The sequence below is a fragment of the Carettochelys insculpta genome, chromosome 3, assembly GCF_033958435.1.
Source record: "Carettochelys insculpta isolate YL-2023 chromosome 3, ASM3395843v1, whole genome shotgun sequence".
In the NCBI taxonomy this organism is placed as follows: Eukaryota; Metazoa; Chordata; order Testudines; family Carettochelyidae; genus Carettochelys; species Carettochelys insculpta.
This window is the reverse complement of record NC_134139.1, coordinates 151,208,163-151,222,828: the sequence shown is the minus strand read 5'-3', so window position 1 is coordinate 151,222,828 and position 14,666 is coordinate 151,208,163. Positions and strand designations below refer to the sequence as shown.

The window sequence follows — 14,666 nt, the reverse complement described above, 5'->3', positions numbered from 1 at the left end:
AGGAGGTCCTGGATCTGGGTCCTGGTTCAGGAGGGGGCCTGGTGTTTTATGCCCTGGGGTGGCTCCTGGGACTCCTCCAGCTGGTCCCCAGAGGGCCCTGCAGGGTAGCGGGGTGGCTGGCTTTTGGCCATCAGTCTGTATTCCACTGTTGGGAGTGGCTGTGAGGGCATGGGGACAAGCAATCTGTGGCTCTGCTGCTTCCACACTCTCAGCTTCCTGTCACGGGGTTGCCAGGGCTCCCTGCAGCTTTCAGAGTGGCTGGAGGCAGGGACCATAGAGCTCTGATAGCTGTGGACGTGGCATCCCCTGAGGCAGCTGGCTGGCACCATGGAGGGCTTTTCTGTCGACAGAAGCCCCCTGGAATGCCCAGACTGGCTTTCTGTTGACAGTGATCTGTTGAGAGAGGCGTTCTGCCTCATGGGGGAGCGGCAGAATGCTGTCAACAGATGTGCCACGTTTTGTCGATTTACTGCCGACAGAACGTCTTTGTAATGTGGACATTCCGTGGGGTTTCTCGACAGCCCACCTGGCTCCTTGCCAACAGAGAATCCATTCTGTCTGGGTTTAACCCTTTACAGACATTTGTTCATGACCAACCCTTATAGGGCCAGTGCGGGACAGCAGCCCCATCACAGCTTGATTTTTCACAATTTTATTTGTACTTTGCGTAAATCAGCACAGTAGAATTTTCCATACCTTTTCTACAGGTAAAAGTGACTGCACAAGCCAGCTCTGGAGAATCAGGCTCACAGCCTATGATAATGCTCACTGTTTCGTCCTGAAGGTTTGAGTGCCCAGGAATTTTGTCTCTGTGCTGTTTACAACATGAAGGTCTCGGGTTTTAGTTGTAACTTTTACAGAGCTTTACAATTTGGTCACCAAAACCGCTGATATACTCCTTCCATGTGCAGCATAATTTTTTATGTGCACCAAGCCATATAGAGATGTGCACCACCAGTAGCAATATATGCTGCTGGCTGTGGCTGCGGTGGACATTCTGCTAATCAGCTGGACAACACCTGAATCTCTCCTGGGTGACCACCTTCACTCTCAGTTTGCAGGGAACAATGGTCATACTGCTTAGTTGTATAAAGGGTCAAGGTTTCAGCTGGTATAAACTGTCATGGTTGTCTTGAAAATATGCTATCACCAAAATCTTTTTAAGACAGAAATAAAGGCATCGTGCGTGCCTGCAGAAAAATTCTATTGCTGGGAACATTTGGTAATGGAAATACCATAACAGTTTCATATCAGAGCATGGCTGTTAAATTGGTGTTAATGCAGAATTTTGTTTATTAATAAAATTTGGCTCACAAACAAAGCTTTGAAAAAATGCATGTTGAAGCGGCATACTGGCATACAGAAGACCTTTTGAATCACAATCTGAGTTGAGGAAGTCGGTAGCTCATTCTGGATGAAATGTGGTGGGAGTCTGAAGGGATTACTATTAAGCACATTAGTGAGTTTGTGGGAAGACCTTCTGTCAAGGCAGCTCAAATTAATGCTTAAAGTCTCAAACTTGGCAATGTATATTAAGTTCCTAACAAAATCATTATGCAGTGATCAGAATCTAGATGTGACCTAATGCTGCAGATGGCTTATTTATGGTTTCAGCTTGGAAAAGTTGAAGCTAACATTTTCAGTTTTACTCCCTGTCTTAGGAGGAAACATTGGCTAGTGGATAGTAGGGTAATGGCAGGGGCAGTGGGTGATGTAGGCAAGGGAAGGCATTGCCTACGTTCCCAAGCCACTTGGGGGAGAGTTGGGGCCACAGCGCTGCAGCTTGGCTGCCTGGGAAGGGCAGGGACTAGGGGCTGGGGAAGTCTGGGAATGGGGGCTGTGGTGTGGCTGCCCAGCTACCCAGGGAGGGCTGGTGCTGCCTATGGAGTGCCAACGCTGGTGTGGGGGCGCGGCTGTCTGGCTGCCTGGTGAAGGCCCCCTCCAGGGGTGTCTGGGGATAAGTGGCACTTGGGCTGGAGCTGTCCAGATGCCTGGGAAGGGCCAGGGCCATCATTGTCCCGCAGGCTTGGGAGGACCATATTTGGGGCTAGAGCAGTGGCTCTTTGGCTCTCTGGCCAGCAGGCAGTGTAGCTGGCCAGGAAGGGTAGGGTCACACCACCCCCTAGATTGGGGGACCAGAGGGTCAGAGGCTGTGGACAGTAGCCTGTGGTGTGGGCTGGGCTTGGCTTTATTTTTGGGGAGCAGCAAAATAGGCTTGTCCGTGGGTGGAAGGGGTGGAGCTGCCTTTTCTAGCTTGCCTTTCACCCACTGCCTATTGGTAATGGTCCTGGTAATAAGAAGGCCTGAGCAATGGGTACATGAAAGAACTTTTACAAAAATAATTTCCATTGTTGCTAACAACTGTTCATCTGCAACATTGTTAGCAGTGCTTCTCAATTGTGGAATTTCTCTCCATAGAGATTCTGTTGAACATTTCGATTCGTTTGAGATTTTTACTTCATTTGATTCTACATTTTCTTTAACATATAGTGCCACTACCTCACCTGCACAACCTGTTCTGTCCTACTGATATGTTTTGTACCCCAGTATGATTGTGCCCTATTGAATGTCCTCATTCTACCAGGTTTCTCTGATGCCTGTTATACCAATATCCTCCTCTAATATAAGGCACTCTAGTTTACCCAGTTTACTGTTTAGACTTCTAGCATTTGTGTATAAGCACTTTAAAAACTTATTATTTATTCATCCGCCCTTTCCTGATACGTTAGATTCTTTTCTATGTAATTGTTTCTTTTCTGATCTGGCCCATGCTTTATCCTCTTCCATCCTCTCCTCCAGACTAAAACCTAGAAAATTTCAATCAATAGACTCTCCTCTAAGATAAGTCTCTGTCCCACCCACGTGCTCCTCTGCACCAGTTGGCTTTCCCCCATCTCTTAGTTTAGGCCAACATGGGTGCGTTTCTCAGGGATGTAGATTTTTCACATCCCGTAGAGATGTAGCTATGCAAATATAAGAGACCAGTGCAGACCAGCCTTTACACATAGGACTTAGGTTTACACTGCCGTTTCTCTTTTATCTATTTTCTTTCTGTAGCAGTTGATGCACCATATTATAGGAGATAACCGCTGGACCAGGAGTGAGCAGGCTTTTTACATCAGGACCCACTTTTCATCCCTGCAATTAGCAGTGTCTAATGTAATCCAAACCAAAACCAAAATTTCCATTGTTCACATGGAAAAAAAAACCCTCTCTGCATGTGGAAGAAAATAAATACATAGAATGTAAAAAATTTATCAATTGATATAGAAATGTGAATACACATACATAAAAGCAGTAACATATTTCAGCATTTTAATGAGGTGGATGAGCCTGAGACCCAGAAGCCAACTGGGCTGTGTTCCCCCTTACAAAATGCCATGCCCCCTAAGGGGCCAGCCCCCTACTTTGCTCGCTCCTGCTATGGACCAAACAATGAGGATCAAGATGCCCTTTTATATCCTTGCCTTGCTGGTGAATAGATGGCATGTAGTTTAAAGCTGTCCTTTATGTCTTTTGCCTGGACCTATCATAATGTTGGGAAAAAAAATCAGAAAATATGGCCCAGATTAACCTCACAACTGTAGAAATTGCAAAGTGGCACTCTTAGATTCCAGGGGCCAGCTGCAACAAAGAAGAGCTTTATAACCTAGGTAGCTGTAATACCATTTCAAAACATCTGGTGCTCACCTTGAACATCCATACCTGGGACTCTACAGAAACCCTGTGAATGAAGACTATCCAGTGTTTCTTACCTTCTTCAGCCCCATCCATTTGTAGGGCTTACAGTAGCTGATTCAAGGGTCTCAGAGCATAGCAAGTAATACAGAAGGAGTCTGCAGCGGCAGCTCTCAGGGCAGATAGTTTGCATTGGTTTGTCATTACTCTTGGTAGCATTCCTACTTCCAGGAGCCTGTGATAAATTCCAATTCAGATGTCTCTCTTTGTAATCTGGTGTTAAAGTTTCTTTGTTTTAGGCTGCATGTTTTCAGAGCTCAGATGCTATGGTCTGCTCCATTGAAATGCTCACTGACTGGTTTATGTGTATTCCAATTCCTAAAGTCTGATTTGTGTCCATTCATTCATTGGGGAAGTGATTGTCCAGTTTGTCCAACATGCATAGCAGAGGGGCATTGCTGGCACATGGTGGTGTAGGTAACATTGGTGAAGTTACAGGATATGAGCCCATGATCATGTAACAGACGTGGTTAGGTCCAGTGATGGTTTCTACAGACTAAGTATGTGGACAGAGTTGGCAATAGGTTTGTTGCATGGAAAAGCTCTAGGATTAATATTTCTGTGGTATGGTGTGTGGTTGTAGGAAGGTAGGTGTGGCAAAATTAATTGTGGGGGAGGTCTTATTTCTTGGAATACAAAAGTATGGTGGTAAACTAATTAGGAGGCTGAAAAATGGCACATACATGCTAAGGCAAGTAAATGGATTAGGAATCTAAGAGGCAGAACTGTACAGTGATTGGTTCCTACAGAGTAACCAAGCCAATCACAAACTATGTTGTGCAGTACATAGTTGATGCAGTGAGGTGTGTGAATGTATGTGAAAGAAGAGGTTGCTGTGTAAATTTCTATAGGTGGTCTGCCTTTCCCTCTCTTCCTCCCTTCTGCCCATGCTTTAGTCCAGTGGCGACTTCTGGGGAGGGACAGAACAGGGACACCCCACACATGACTATCCTACGTGACTTCTCCCTGCACGACAGAAAGCCCTTCCTCCCCTCACTCTACCACAGGCCTGACCTCCGCCTTCTCCTGCTCCATCCTGCCCGCACCCCCTAGTGATGTGTCCAGCACAGGCTGTAGGGGTCACACACACCCTGCATTCATTGGCAGTGGTGGGGGAAGCAGAGTGACGTGGCCCCAGCCCGCTCTGCTCCCCTGGCTCCTAGCTGCATTGCTGTACTTCCTGCTGCTGGTTGGTACATGTGGTGATCCCACTCTTTCCCCTGAGCCTCCTCCTTCTGCAATGCTCTGGGAGCTGGTGGACCAGAGTGGGTGGGGCCAGGTCACTCCGCTTTCCACTGCCACCGGTGAGTGTGGAAGAGCGACCTGATCCCTGTTAGCACCAGAACTCCACTAATCCTGTTGGCCAGGGGGCGGCAGCCTGTGGCTCTGGAGCTGCATGTGGCTCTGTGAGGGTTCCCTGCCGGCCCTGAGAGCTGCCGCTGCAGACTCCAGGTGCAGCTCCACAGGCTGCTGCCACCGCCCCTTAAACAAAAAACTAAGTTCAGTTGTGCATTGTTGAACGAACTGAATTTAGTTTTGTTGTGTAAGCGGCAGCAGCCGGAACCGCTCAGCTGTCAGCTGTGGAAGGGAAAGTTGGCTGGGCGGGGAGCCGCCCCACATGGGTGGAAGTCTAAGGTGATGTGAAAGCTGTGGAGAGGGGCAGCCGAGCCTGCCCCTGTTGGAGCCGCACAGCCACGCTGAGAAGGAGGCAGCGGCTTTGGGGAGCAGCGGGAGGAGGCAGTGGCTGCGGCAGAACTGTGTGCTGGGGTGAGTTAAGCCTGGGGGAGGAGGGCTCAGAGGGGTTAATCCTGTGGGCAGAGGGGAGGTTGAGGCTCAGGAGTTAATTCTGGTGGTGGGGGGTGGGTTTGCGGCATGGGGGATGGGGAGGATGTGGGGGCTGAGGTGGGTAAAGCCTGGAGGGTAACGACTTTCTAACTGGCACAAATCATTGTTTGGGTGCTGTGCTTAAATAGGGATATAAAAAGCACAGTTTGACGTTAGTTGTTAAGGACTGTCTGGTATTCACGTGCCTTGAGGCTCTTGAAGGGCTGATTTTGTAACTGCATTTGAAAAAACAGATCTTCTCATGATGTTGGTTGCAGACCCCTTCCCTGGGTCCTGTGGAACCCTCCACCCAAAGCATGGGACCTGGGGTGGTTGGACAATGACTGGTGCCTTGCTTCTCCTGCCCCATGGCATTTGGGGGAGCATGTGATCCTTCAACACCCACACCACACACACACTTGCATGCATTGCCCCTGTTTCATAAAATCATAGGGTTGGAAGAGACCTCAGGATGTCATCAAGTCCAAGCTCCCCTGCTCAAATCAGGACCAATCCCAACTAAACCATCCTGGCCAGGACTTTGTCAAGCTGGGACTTATAAAGGGATGGAGTTTCCATCATCTCTCTAGGTTACACATTCCAGTGCTTCACCCCCCTCCTGGTGAAACAGTTTTTTCTAATATCCAACCTTGATCTCCCCCACCACAACTTGAGACCATTTCTCCTCATTCTGTAATCTGTCACCACTGAGAACAGCCTCTCTCCATCCTCTTTGTAACCCCTTGCAGGGAGTGGAAGGCTGCTCTCAAATCCCCCCTCACTCTTCTCTTCTTTAGACTAAATAAGCCCAAACGGGGAAGGACTTGAACAGCAGTTAGCTGCGCATGTGGAGCAGGAGGGAGGAGTAATCACCTAGTTTGGATGACTAGTTGTCCAGTTTCCCCTGGAAGCTCTCCCCTCCATCCACCAGGCACCGCTTGTCTGTCTGCCTGTCGCCTCCATCAGCCCAGCTGGCTCTCCTTAGGCTGAAATCCAAACCCTGTGTGTGATGCCCACTTTGGCAGGCTGTCCTGGTCAGCAGCCCCTATGGCCCACTCCAAAGACTGGCCCTGGACAGAAATAATACTGCTCCGGCTTTTTTCACTGTGTGCAGAGCAAAACTGTATTCATTTTCCTCAGACTTGCTGGTGCCATATGATTAGGTTACAGGGTATGTCACTGATAGACTTTAGTCTTTCTTCTAATCTGCTGTATTTCCATGCAATAATCAGACTACAACATGATGGTAATGATGTGGGAGAGAATAGCTAGCTCTCCTGTTGCAAGATGAATTCAATAGGTTCTGTGACTGTTTTAGATCCAAACCAATGGCGGAATCGATGGGGGAGCAGAGAGGTATTCCTGTGTTTCAGGGAATCCTGCTTCTGCATACTCTTCAAAAGGAATAACTCTCTGTTCTGCCTGAGGAATCCTGTCACTGCGAGGCAGAGCAGGACTCCCTGGGACACAGGGATACCTCTCTGCTCCCTCATCCTAGGCCAAGGGGATACTCTGTAAGGGTCACTTTGCTGCACCACCTATCATGCTGTCTGATCTCCAGACCATGCCCCTTTAGGCGGTGTACAACTGAGTGCATTCCTGTGTGCTACAGAGGGATGGTACCTAACTGGGTGGGTGCCTAACTGGGATGGTACCTGACTGGGAATCTCTTCCTGCCTTCCCTTCCCTTTCCTTTGTGGATTAGCCCCTAAATTATAGGATGTTTTGCTCACTTTTTAGCTGACAAGATGCGTCAAGTCCTGATGGTATGTCTTCACTCTGAGGAAGATTGACCTTGTTCAGGTCAGGGTCGATCTTCCAGGGTCTGACTTTGCATGCCTAGTAGAGACATGTGAAATCAAACTATCTAGGGTCAACAGTTGATCCCTGTACTCCTCAATATTGCAAGAAATAAGGGAGGTCTTCTGTGAGGATGGCCTGGTAAGTTGATTGTAGATAACTTGATTCCAGTGATGCAGTTGTCGTAGGTAGAATTGCATATCTACAATCAACTTTAATGTCTGGTGTGGACCTGGCCTTAGTTTGGGCAGCTTGTTTTTCATTTGTTGGTTTGTCTCATTTGTTTTTTACATCTTCCATGGGACCAACTTTGGTTGGTTGGAGAGAGAGCTTTTGGTCTTAGTAGAGGGTCATTGTTTTATTAGTTTGGGTGATAAGGCTGTTATTAGGACAGAGCTTTTTACTATGGGATCAGGTGAATGAAAAGTTTAAAGGCAATTATTTCATCCAAGAGATTAGCTCACCAATACAGAAAGTGTTTAAAACATTATTATAGTGGAACTACTGAAGTGCATCACACATTTAGCTGCTAGACACATCACCTAGGGTGAGCTTTTGGGTTGTATTTCTTAGATCACCCTGTGCCTGTCCTTAGTAACAGCTGTTCAATTTTTCAAACATTTCTGAACAACCACAGAATAACTAAATAAAGGAACTAAGCATTTGGACGAAAGTATATTGACCCAGTGTGCTAGCATAGTAATCAGAACAGCTGGAGAGAAGAGATGGGATCCCATGCCACCTTTCTGCTTTCTTGCTCCTGAGACCTACCAGGGCCTGAGCTTGTCTTGGCATAAAATGGTTCTAACTTATTCTAGTAGATATTGGCTCCCAAGGAGCCGTTTTACTATCTAGTGCATGATTTTATGGTTCTTCCCCTTCAGACTCTCATACATCTTCTTCCCAGCCTGGAATGCCACTTATTCTGGGTGAGGGTTGGGGGTTGGAGCTGCAGGAACGTGCATGCTCTGTGCGAACTCTTAGTAAATTGTTGTATATAATTGTATTTAAACTAAGAGTTACAGTCTTTTTAATGTGGCTATTTTTGATAAAATGAGGATTCCTGGCAGAACTTTATTCTGTTTTTCTTTTTTCTTAATTTAGGCTCCTTTGGAACTCTTGTTCTTCCTGCTGTAAGTATTCTTTTTTGTCTCAGTGCTTCTTTTATTGACTTATATTGAAGAAGTGATATATTTTAGCCTTGTGCAAGATGCAGATTATCTTCATACTCATAGACTGGATGCCCTAGATGACAGGTGAGCCAGGGAGGTGCCAATCCAAATGATTTGAAGCTCTTTACAGAATGTTTGAAGGGTTTAGAAGGCAAGTTCCAGCATCAGCTGGCATAGAACTTGAACATCTGACCAGCTGTTACACTACTTAGTTTATGATTGGTAGACATCAGTCTCCTCAACACACTGTGGTTGCTAGGGGAATAGGGCCCAAACCCCTACCCACAATTAATAGATCAAAATTTCAAACCATTTCACACTGCTTGTGTTCATACAGAATATTAATTGCATTCTCTAGGAAGAAAATTTTCCAACTGAAAACAATATGTTAATCAGACATTACAGAACAGTCATGGAAAGTGAATTCTGAATTTATAATCCTAAGTATTCACTTTGGAAAGCTGATTTTATCCTAGTAAGGGACACATTTTATCAAGAGCTAATTTTCAAAGGTTGTGAGCATCAGCAACCACTGGTGCTCTGACAATCTGTATAGTGGGGAAATAGCCATTAAATCAAACTGTAAACCCTGTATATAGTGGAAACCACTTCAAGCCCTGGGGTGCTGCCTCATGCTCCTAGTTCCAGCACCTGTGTCAGCAATTCTAGTGGAAGTCAATGAGAGATGAAGATGCTAAGCATCTTTCAAATCCAGGCTCCCAGTAACATGTGTATGCAACTAAAACAATGGAGCGTGACTGACAAATATCAAATATTTGAATTAACACTCCCAGGTTAGGGCTACACTGTAACGCTACCTCAAAATAACTTATGTACTTTGCATGCACAAATTGCAAAAGTTATTTCGAGGTACCTTATTTTGAACTTGGTGCTGGCCACACAGCACCGAAGTTGGAAATAAGTGCCTGTTGCAGACTTCCTGCTATCTCTCTCACAACAAGGGGTAGCAGGAATGAAATACCACACTTGAAATAGCCCTGCTATTGTGGTGTTTGGCCACGGGGTTTCTATTTTGGGATATAAATGTATCCTGAAATAGAAACCTCACAGTAACCGTGGCCACAGTGAACAGTCTGTGAATTGTGAGAAATCCATAGGTTGCAATATATTTGCACAAAACATTCATTCAGCAAACAGACTAAGAATTGCAGCCCATTCATGGGTACACCATGAACAGAAAATAGTTTAATTCACTGACTATATTACCTGTGAGGAATGATTTGCTCACTTCTCCTCAGAATGCTCCCATCCTAAACTCTGTTATGTCCTATGAACTTTGAAAGGAGGTAGTTGCTGTGACTATAACGTATTTTAACATACAATAAACAATTACATAAGGTAAGAGATGCAAACTATTTTTGAGCCAGATTCTAGCCTACGAAAAGGCAACTTTGTGATGCTCCAGTGCTACAAAGCAGACTTACAGCTATCTGAACTGGCCACTGGGGACCTCTCCTTGTGGGGGATCCCTACAGCAACTCTAGGGGACGCTACTCTACTGCTGAAGTCTGGACTTTGTTTGGGGAGATAAGGGTGTGATCAGAGCATGCATCGGTTCTGACGATCCCCACCCACTGCAGTGGGTTCTAGGACTAGTAGAAGCTGGCCCAATTTAGAGCAGCCTGGAGGGAGTGCTAATTTGTGATGAGGACTGAAATTGAATATCAGCCAGTTCCAGGAAGTGGTGGATCGGTGGCCTTCTTGCACCTGAGGGGTGTGCAGAGTTCAACTTACAGAGTCTCTTATTACGATCTGAAGCTGTGATAACTAAGGCTAAAGTCTGATCATAGTCATTTTTAGTAAAAGTCACAGTCAGGTCGTGGGTCAGTAAACAAAAATGCACCAAGTCTATGGTCTGTCTGCGGCTTTATTAAAAATAGATGGGGTGAGGGGGCAGGACTGTGTGTGTGTGGGAAATGGAGTCTCATAGGGAGTGGACAGATGGATCAGGCTCCCTCTCAAGGCAGGGGCATAGCTCCAGCTTCAGTGGCTACAGCAGGAGGTACAGCTCTGAGGAGCAAACGGCCCCCATTATGGAGCTGGCCACAGCTGTGGGACAGAGATGCATGGCCACAGCAAGCCCCTGCCATGCCCCAGCCACCACAGCAAGGCAGAGAAGGAGGCGGGGGGCGGGGAGGGAAGCTACAAGGGAGCACATGGGCCACTGCTGCAGCCCTGGCATAAGCCACTGGTCAGAGCACATGGCCTCAGCTACAGGACTGGGGCAACAGGGACCTGGTTCTAGCCAGCTGCAGTTCCAGGTTAGGGGCACACAGTCTTTCCTCTGTCTCCCAAAGCATGAACGTCATGGAGGTCCAGAAAAGACAAAGAATCCATGAGTACCATGACCCTTATGACTAAATCATAGCCCTGATGATAACTAATTTATTCTTTCACAGGGATTTTTTTTTTCGCTTGCATGGCTACAAAAGTCAACCCATATTATCTGCAGCATAATAGTCTGGTAACACAATCTGCATAAAGTGTTACTCTGAGTTACTATTTTTGGTTGTCATATTTTCCAAAAGAAACAGTGACTTCATGGGCTGAAGTGAGAGCCCATTGCAGCAACTGGTGTAGTTTTGCAGCAGTACTTTATATAGTAATAGCCTGACTATTATTATTAATGTTATTATTAAGAAAATGAAAGTGAGGACAAGAATACCAATGGGAGAGAGAATGATTTGTATCATGTTTGGGGAGGAGAGAGTAACAAAAAGAAAATGGAGAATGTAAGTGGGAAAACATATAAAAAACTCCTAACAGGCACCTCTCAAGGGCCGTTCCTACACATGGCACTTCTTCTGGAAGAAGATCTTCTTCCGGAAGAGAGCATCTACACATGCAACGGCACTCTTCTGGAAGAACACGGCAGGAAACAGCATGGATGGGATCGCACAGCCAGGGAGCCCTTCAGGGGCTGCTGGTCACACAGCCCCTTAAAGGGCCCCACCCAAACAGCCCCTCCCTGCAAACGCTGCCGAGGCCAGCAGCATCTGTGCCCAGCAAGCCAGACCCAGGTCCCTGTCCAGCACCTGCTGACCAGCAGGCATGGACCCCCAGCAGCCGCAGGACAGCAGGCTTGCCCTCACCTGCATGCTAGCTGTCCTTTTGGCCACCCTCTTCAGCCTCCTGTGGAGGCAGAGGCCCAGGCCCGTGGGTCCTTCACCCCCACCACCCTTGCCAGGCCCCCTCCAACTAGTCCAGCGTGTCTGGATCCACACCACCAGCATGGACTGGTGGGACAGGGTCGTCATGAGGGAGTGGGACAAAGACCGCTGGCTGTAGAACCTGCAGAGGAAGAAAGAGACCTTCCTTGAGATCTGCAGCTGGCTCGCCTCCATGCTACGATGCCAGGATACCTGGATGAGGCTGTCCCTCTCCCTGGAGAAGCGCATGGCCATCACCATCTGGAAATTGGCCACTCCGGACAGCTACTGATCCATCGGGCAGAAGTTTGGCGTAGGCACATCCACTGTCGGGGCTGTTGTCCTCCAGGTAAGCCCTGCCCCAGACCCTGCCCCATCGGCAGGAGGGAAGGAGGGGGCCGGCGGGCTCAGGAGACCCCAGGCGCCAATTGGGAGGGAGCAGGGCTGGGGAGGGTGGGCAGGTCTAGCCCAGAAGGGATACCACATGGCTGCTGCTGGAGGGGTCCCTCAGCAGGGGGGGCCCAGTAGGGAGGGAGGGGGTGGAAGGAGAGGGGGGCAGGGACCCCTCTGCATATGCCCATGAGTGTGCCCATTCCCCTGCAGGTCGTGAATCAACCACATGTTGGTGCGGCGGCTGGTGAGCATCGGGGACCTGGACGCAGTTGTTGAGGGCTTCGCCACACTCAGGTTCCCCCAGTGCTTTGGGGCAATCAACAGGACGCATATCCCCATCAGGGCCGCAGACCACAGTGGCAGCCGATATGTCAGCCACAAGGGGTACCATTCCATCATGCTTCAGGAGGTGGTGGATGCCCATAGGAAGTTCATGGACATTTATGTCAGCTGGCTGGGCAGGGCACATGATGCGCAGATCCTGCAGAATTTCGCCCTGTTCCACAGGATGGAGCCTGGGACATTCATGCCCTGGTGAGAGCGCGCCATCAGGGACGTCATGATGCCTCTTTGCCTCGTGGGCAACCCGGCCTACCCACTCCAGCCCTGGTTGATGCACCCATACATGGGCCACTCCACACCCTCCCAGGAGCTGTTTAATGTTCTGCTCGCATGGGCCCAGTATCCCGTCGAGTGTGCTTTCGGCCGTCTGAAGGTGCGGTTCAGGTGTCTCCTCACGCGCCTTGATGTGGGGGTGGAGAACGTCCCGCAGGTTGTGGCTGCCTGCTGCGTGCTCCATAACCTCATTGAGGCACGTGAGGGGACCCTGCCCCAGGGCTGGATGGTGGAGTTGGCCCCCCACTACCAGCAGCCCACTGCAGCCCCCAACCGGCAGCTTGATCTTGACGGGCTCCAGATCCGGGAGGTGCTTCGGGAGGTATTCAGCCAAGGGGACTACTAATCCTGCACCCCTCTCCACAGACGCCCCCTATACGCACCCCCACGTGCACACCCCACACCCCCAACCCCCCACCCTCCCCCACAGTAATCAGGGACACAGGGGGTTCTGAATGCTACCATATATTTAACCTTGAACCATTACCAATGTGAAAAATGTAAATAGTAAATAGTGAATAATAAAAGTAACAACCAAAACCTGATAGGGAGTGAACTATATACGTGGGGGTAAGGGGGCAGGGGCACCTACACCTGGATGGGGACTGGGGCAGGAATGTTGGGGGGCCTTAATCAGGGGATGGGGTGGAAGGCTGTGAGCCCCGGCTCCCTCGGGCGCCACTCCCACCCCAGGTGCGTGGTCCCCTGCGGGGCGCTGATGGGGCCGGAAGCACCGGCAGGTAGGGCTGGTCAGCATCCTGCCCAGCCTCAGCAGAGGGGCTGGAGGGGGGTGGGTTGTGACTTGGGCAACCCTCCACAGGGTGCACCGTGGCCACAAGCCATGCTGTGAGGTCCCTCAATGCAGCATCAGGCAGGCCCAGGGGCAATAGGGTGGCCAGGGCCTCAGGGTCATGGGCTGGGGGCATGGGAACAGCTGAGGGGCCAGCGGGGGGGCCAGTGGGGAGGAATGCAGGAGGGGCAGCTGGGGGGGCAGCAGGGAGGGGTTTGGGGGGGCACTACAGGGGGGCCTCGGGGGGGGACTGCAGGGGGCCTCGGGGGGGACCTCCAGGGGGACTGCGGGGAGGGCAGCTGGGGGGGGACTGGGGGCTGGCACGCTAGGGCCCCCCACACTGTGCGGTGCATCCCCACCACCTCCCCCCAAGTGTCTTGCCTCCACTGGAGCTCGGCCTCATCAAGTGCCAACCATCTTTCAGCTGGGGCATTCTGCTGGTGGAGGGCCGCGTTGTAGGCCGCAGCCTCTTCCTCGCGGTGGCTGCGTTGGGTTCGGCGTACCGGTGGCCACTGTTCAGCAGGGGCTGGTGTGGGCCCAGCTGGTGGGCTGCTGGGTCCTCCGGTCTGGATGGGGCTGGTGGGCCTGGGCTCCTCATCTGGCTGCCCCAGTGCTCGGATGGTACCGCTGTTACGAGAGAGAGGGTGGGGGTAGAGGGGGAAGTCAGTACCACATCTGGGACCTGGGTGGCATGGCCCCAGTCTCCCCAGCTGGTTACCTCCTCCAAGGACCCACGAGATGGGCATGTGCCAGGGGAGGCCGCCGTGCAGGCTTGCATGCACTTGCCACGGCGGCCACTGGGGCCTGATGCTGGAGCCGGGGCGCTATCCACGGTGGCCCACCCTAGCAACGGGCTTGTGGGCTGGGTGGGGGCTCAGCTGTCGGGGGTTCCAGATGCAGCTCTGCTGCTGGGGGGGGGGCCTCAGCACGCTCAGGGGTTGCTCCATGGGAGAGGGAGCTGGGTGCTGCTCGCAGGCATGGGTATGCCCTGGGCCGTGAACAGGGACGGGCTTTAGGGCTTTGGGGCCTGGGGCTGGGGCCCAGGTGTACCCCTGCCCCCACTGTGCTTTTCCACTGTGCGCGCTTACCCAAGGTGGCCTCGTATATGTCGGGTGATGCCTGACTGGAGGGGACCTGGCTGCTGGCGGTGGAGGGCACCGCAAT

General features: G+C 50.3%; 1 protein-coding gene across 1 annotated transcript in view; it reads left to right on the top strand.

Annotated features, from left to right (window-relative positions):
* CD109 (CD109 molecule) overlaps nucleotides 1-14,666 on the top strand; it is a 129,109-nt gene that overhangs the window by 20,365 nt on the left and 94,078 nt on the right. Inside the window, exon 3 of the mRNA XM_074991009.1 lies at nucleotides 8,467-8,495. Coding sequence (XP_074847110.1) covers nucleotides 8,467-8,495 — 29 coding nt within the window. The remainder of the gene's footprint in view (nucleotides 1-8,466; nucleotides 8,496-14,666) is intronic.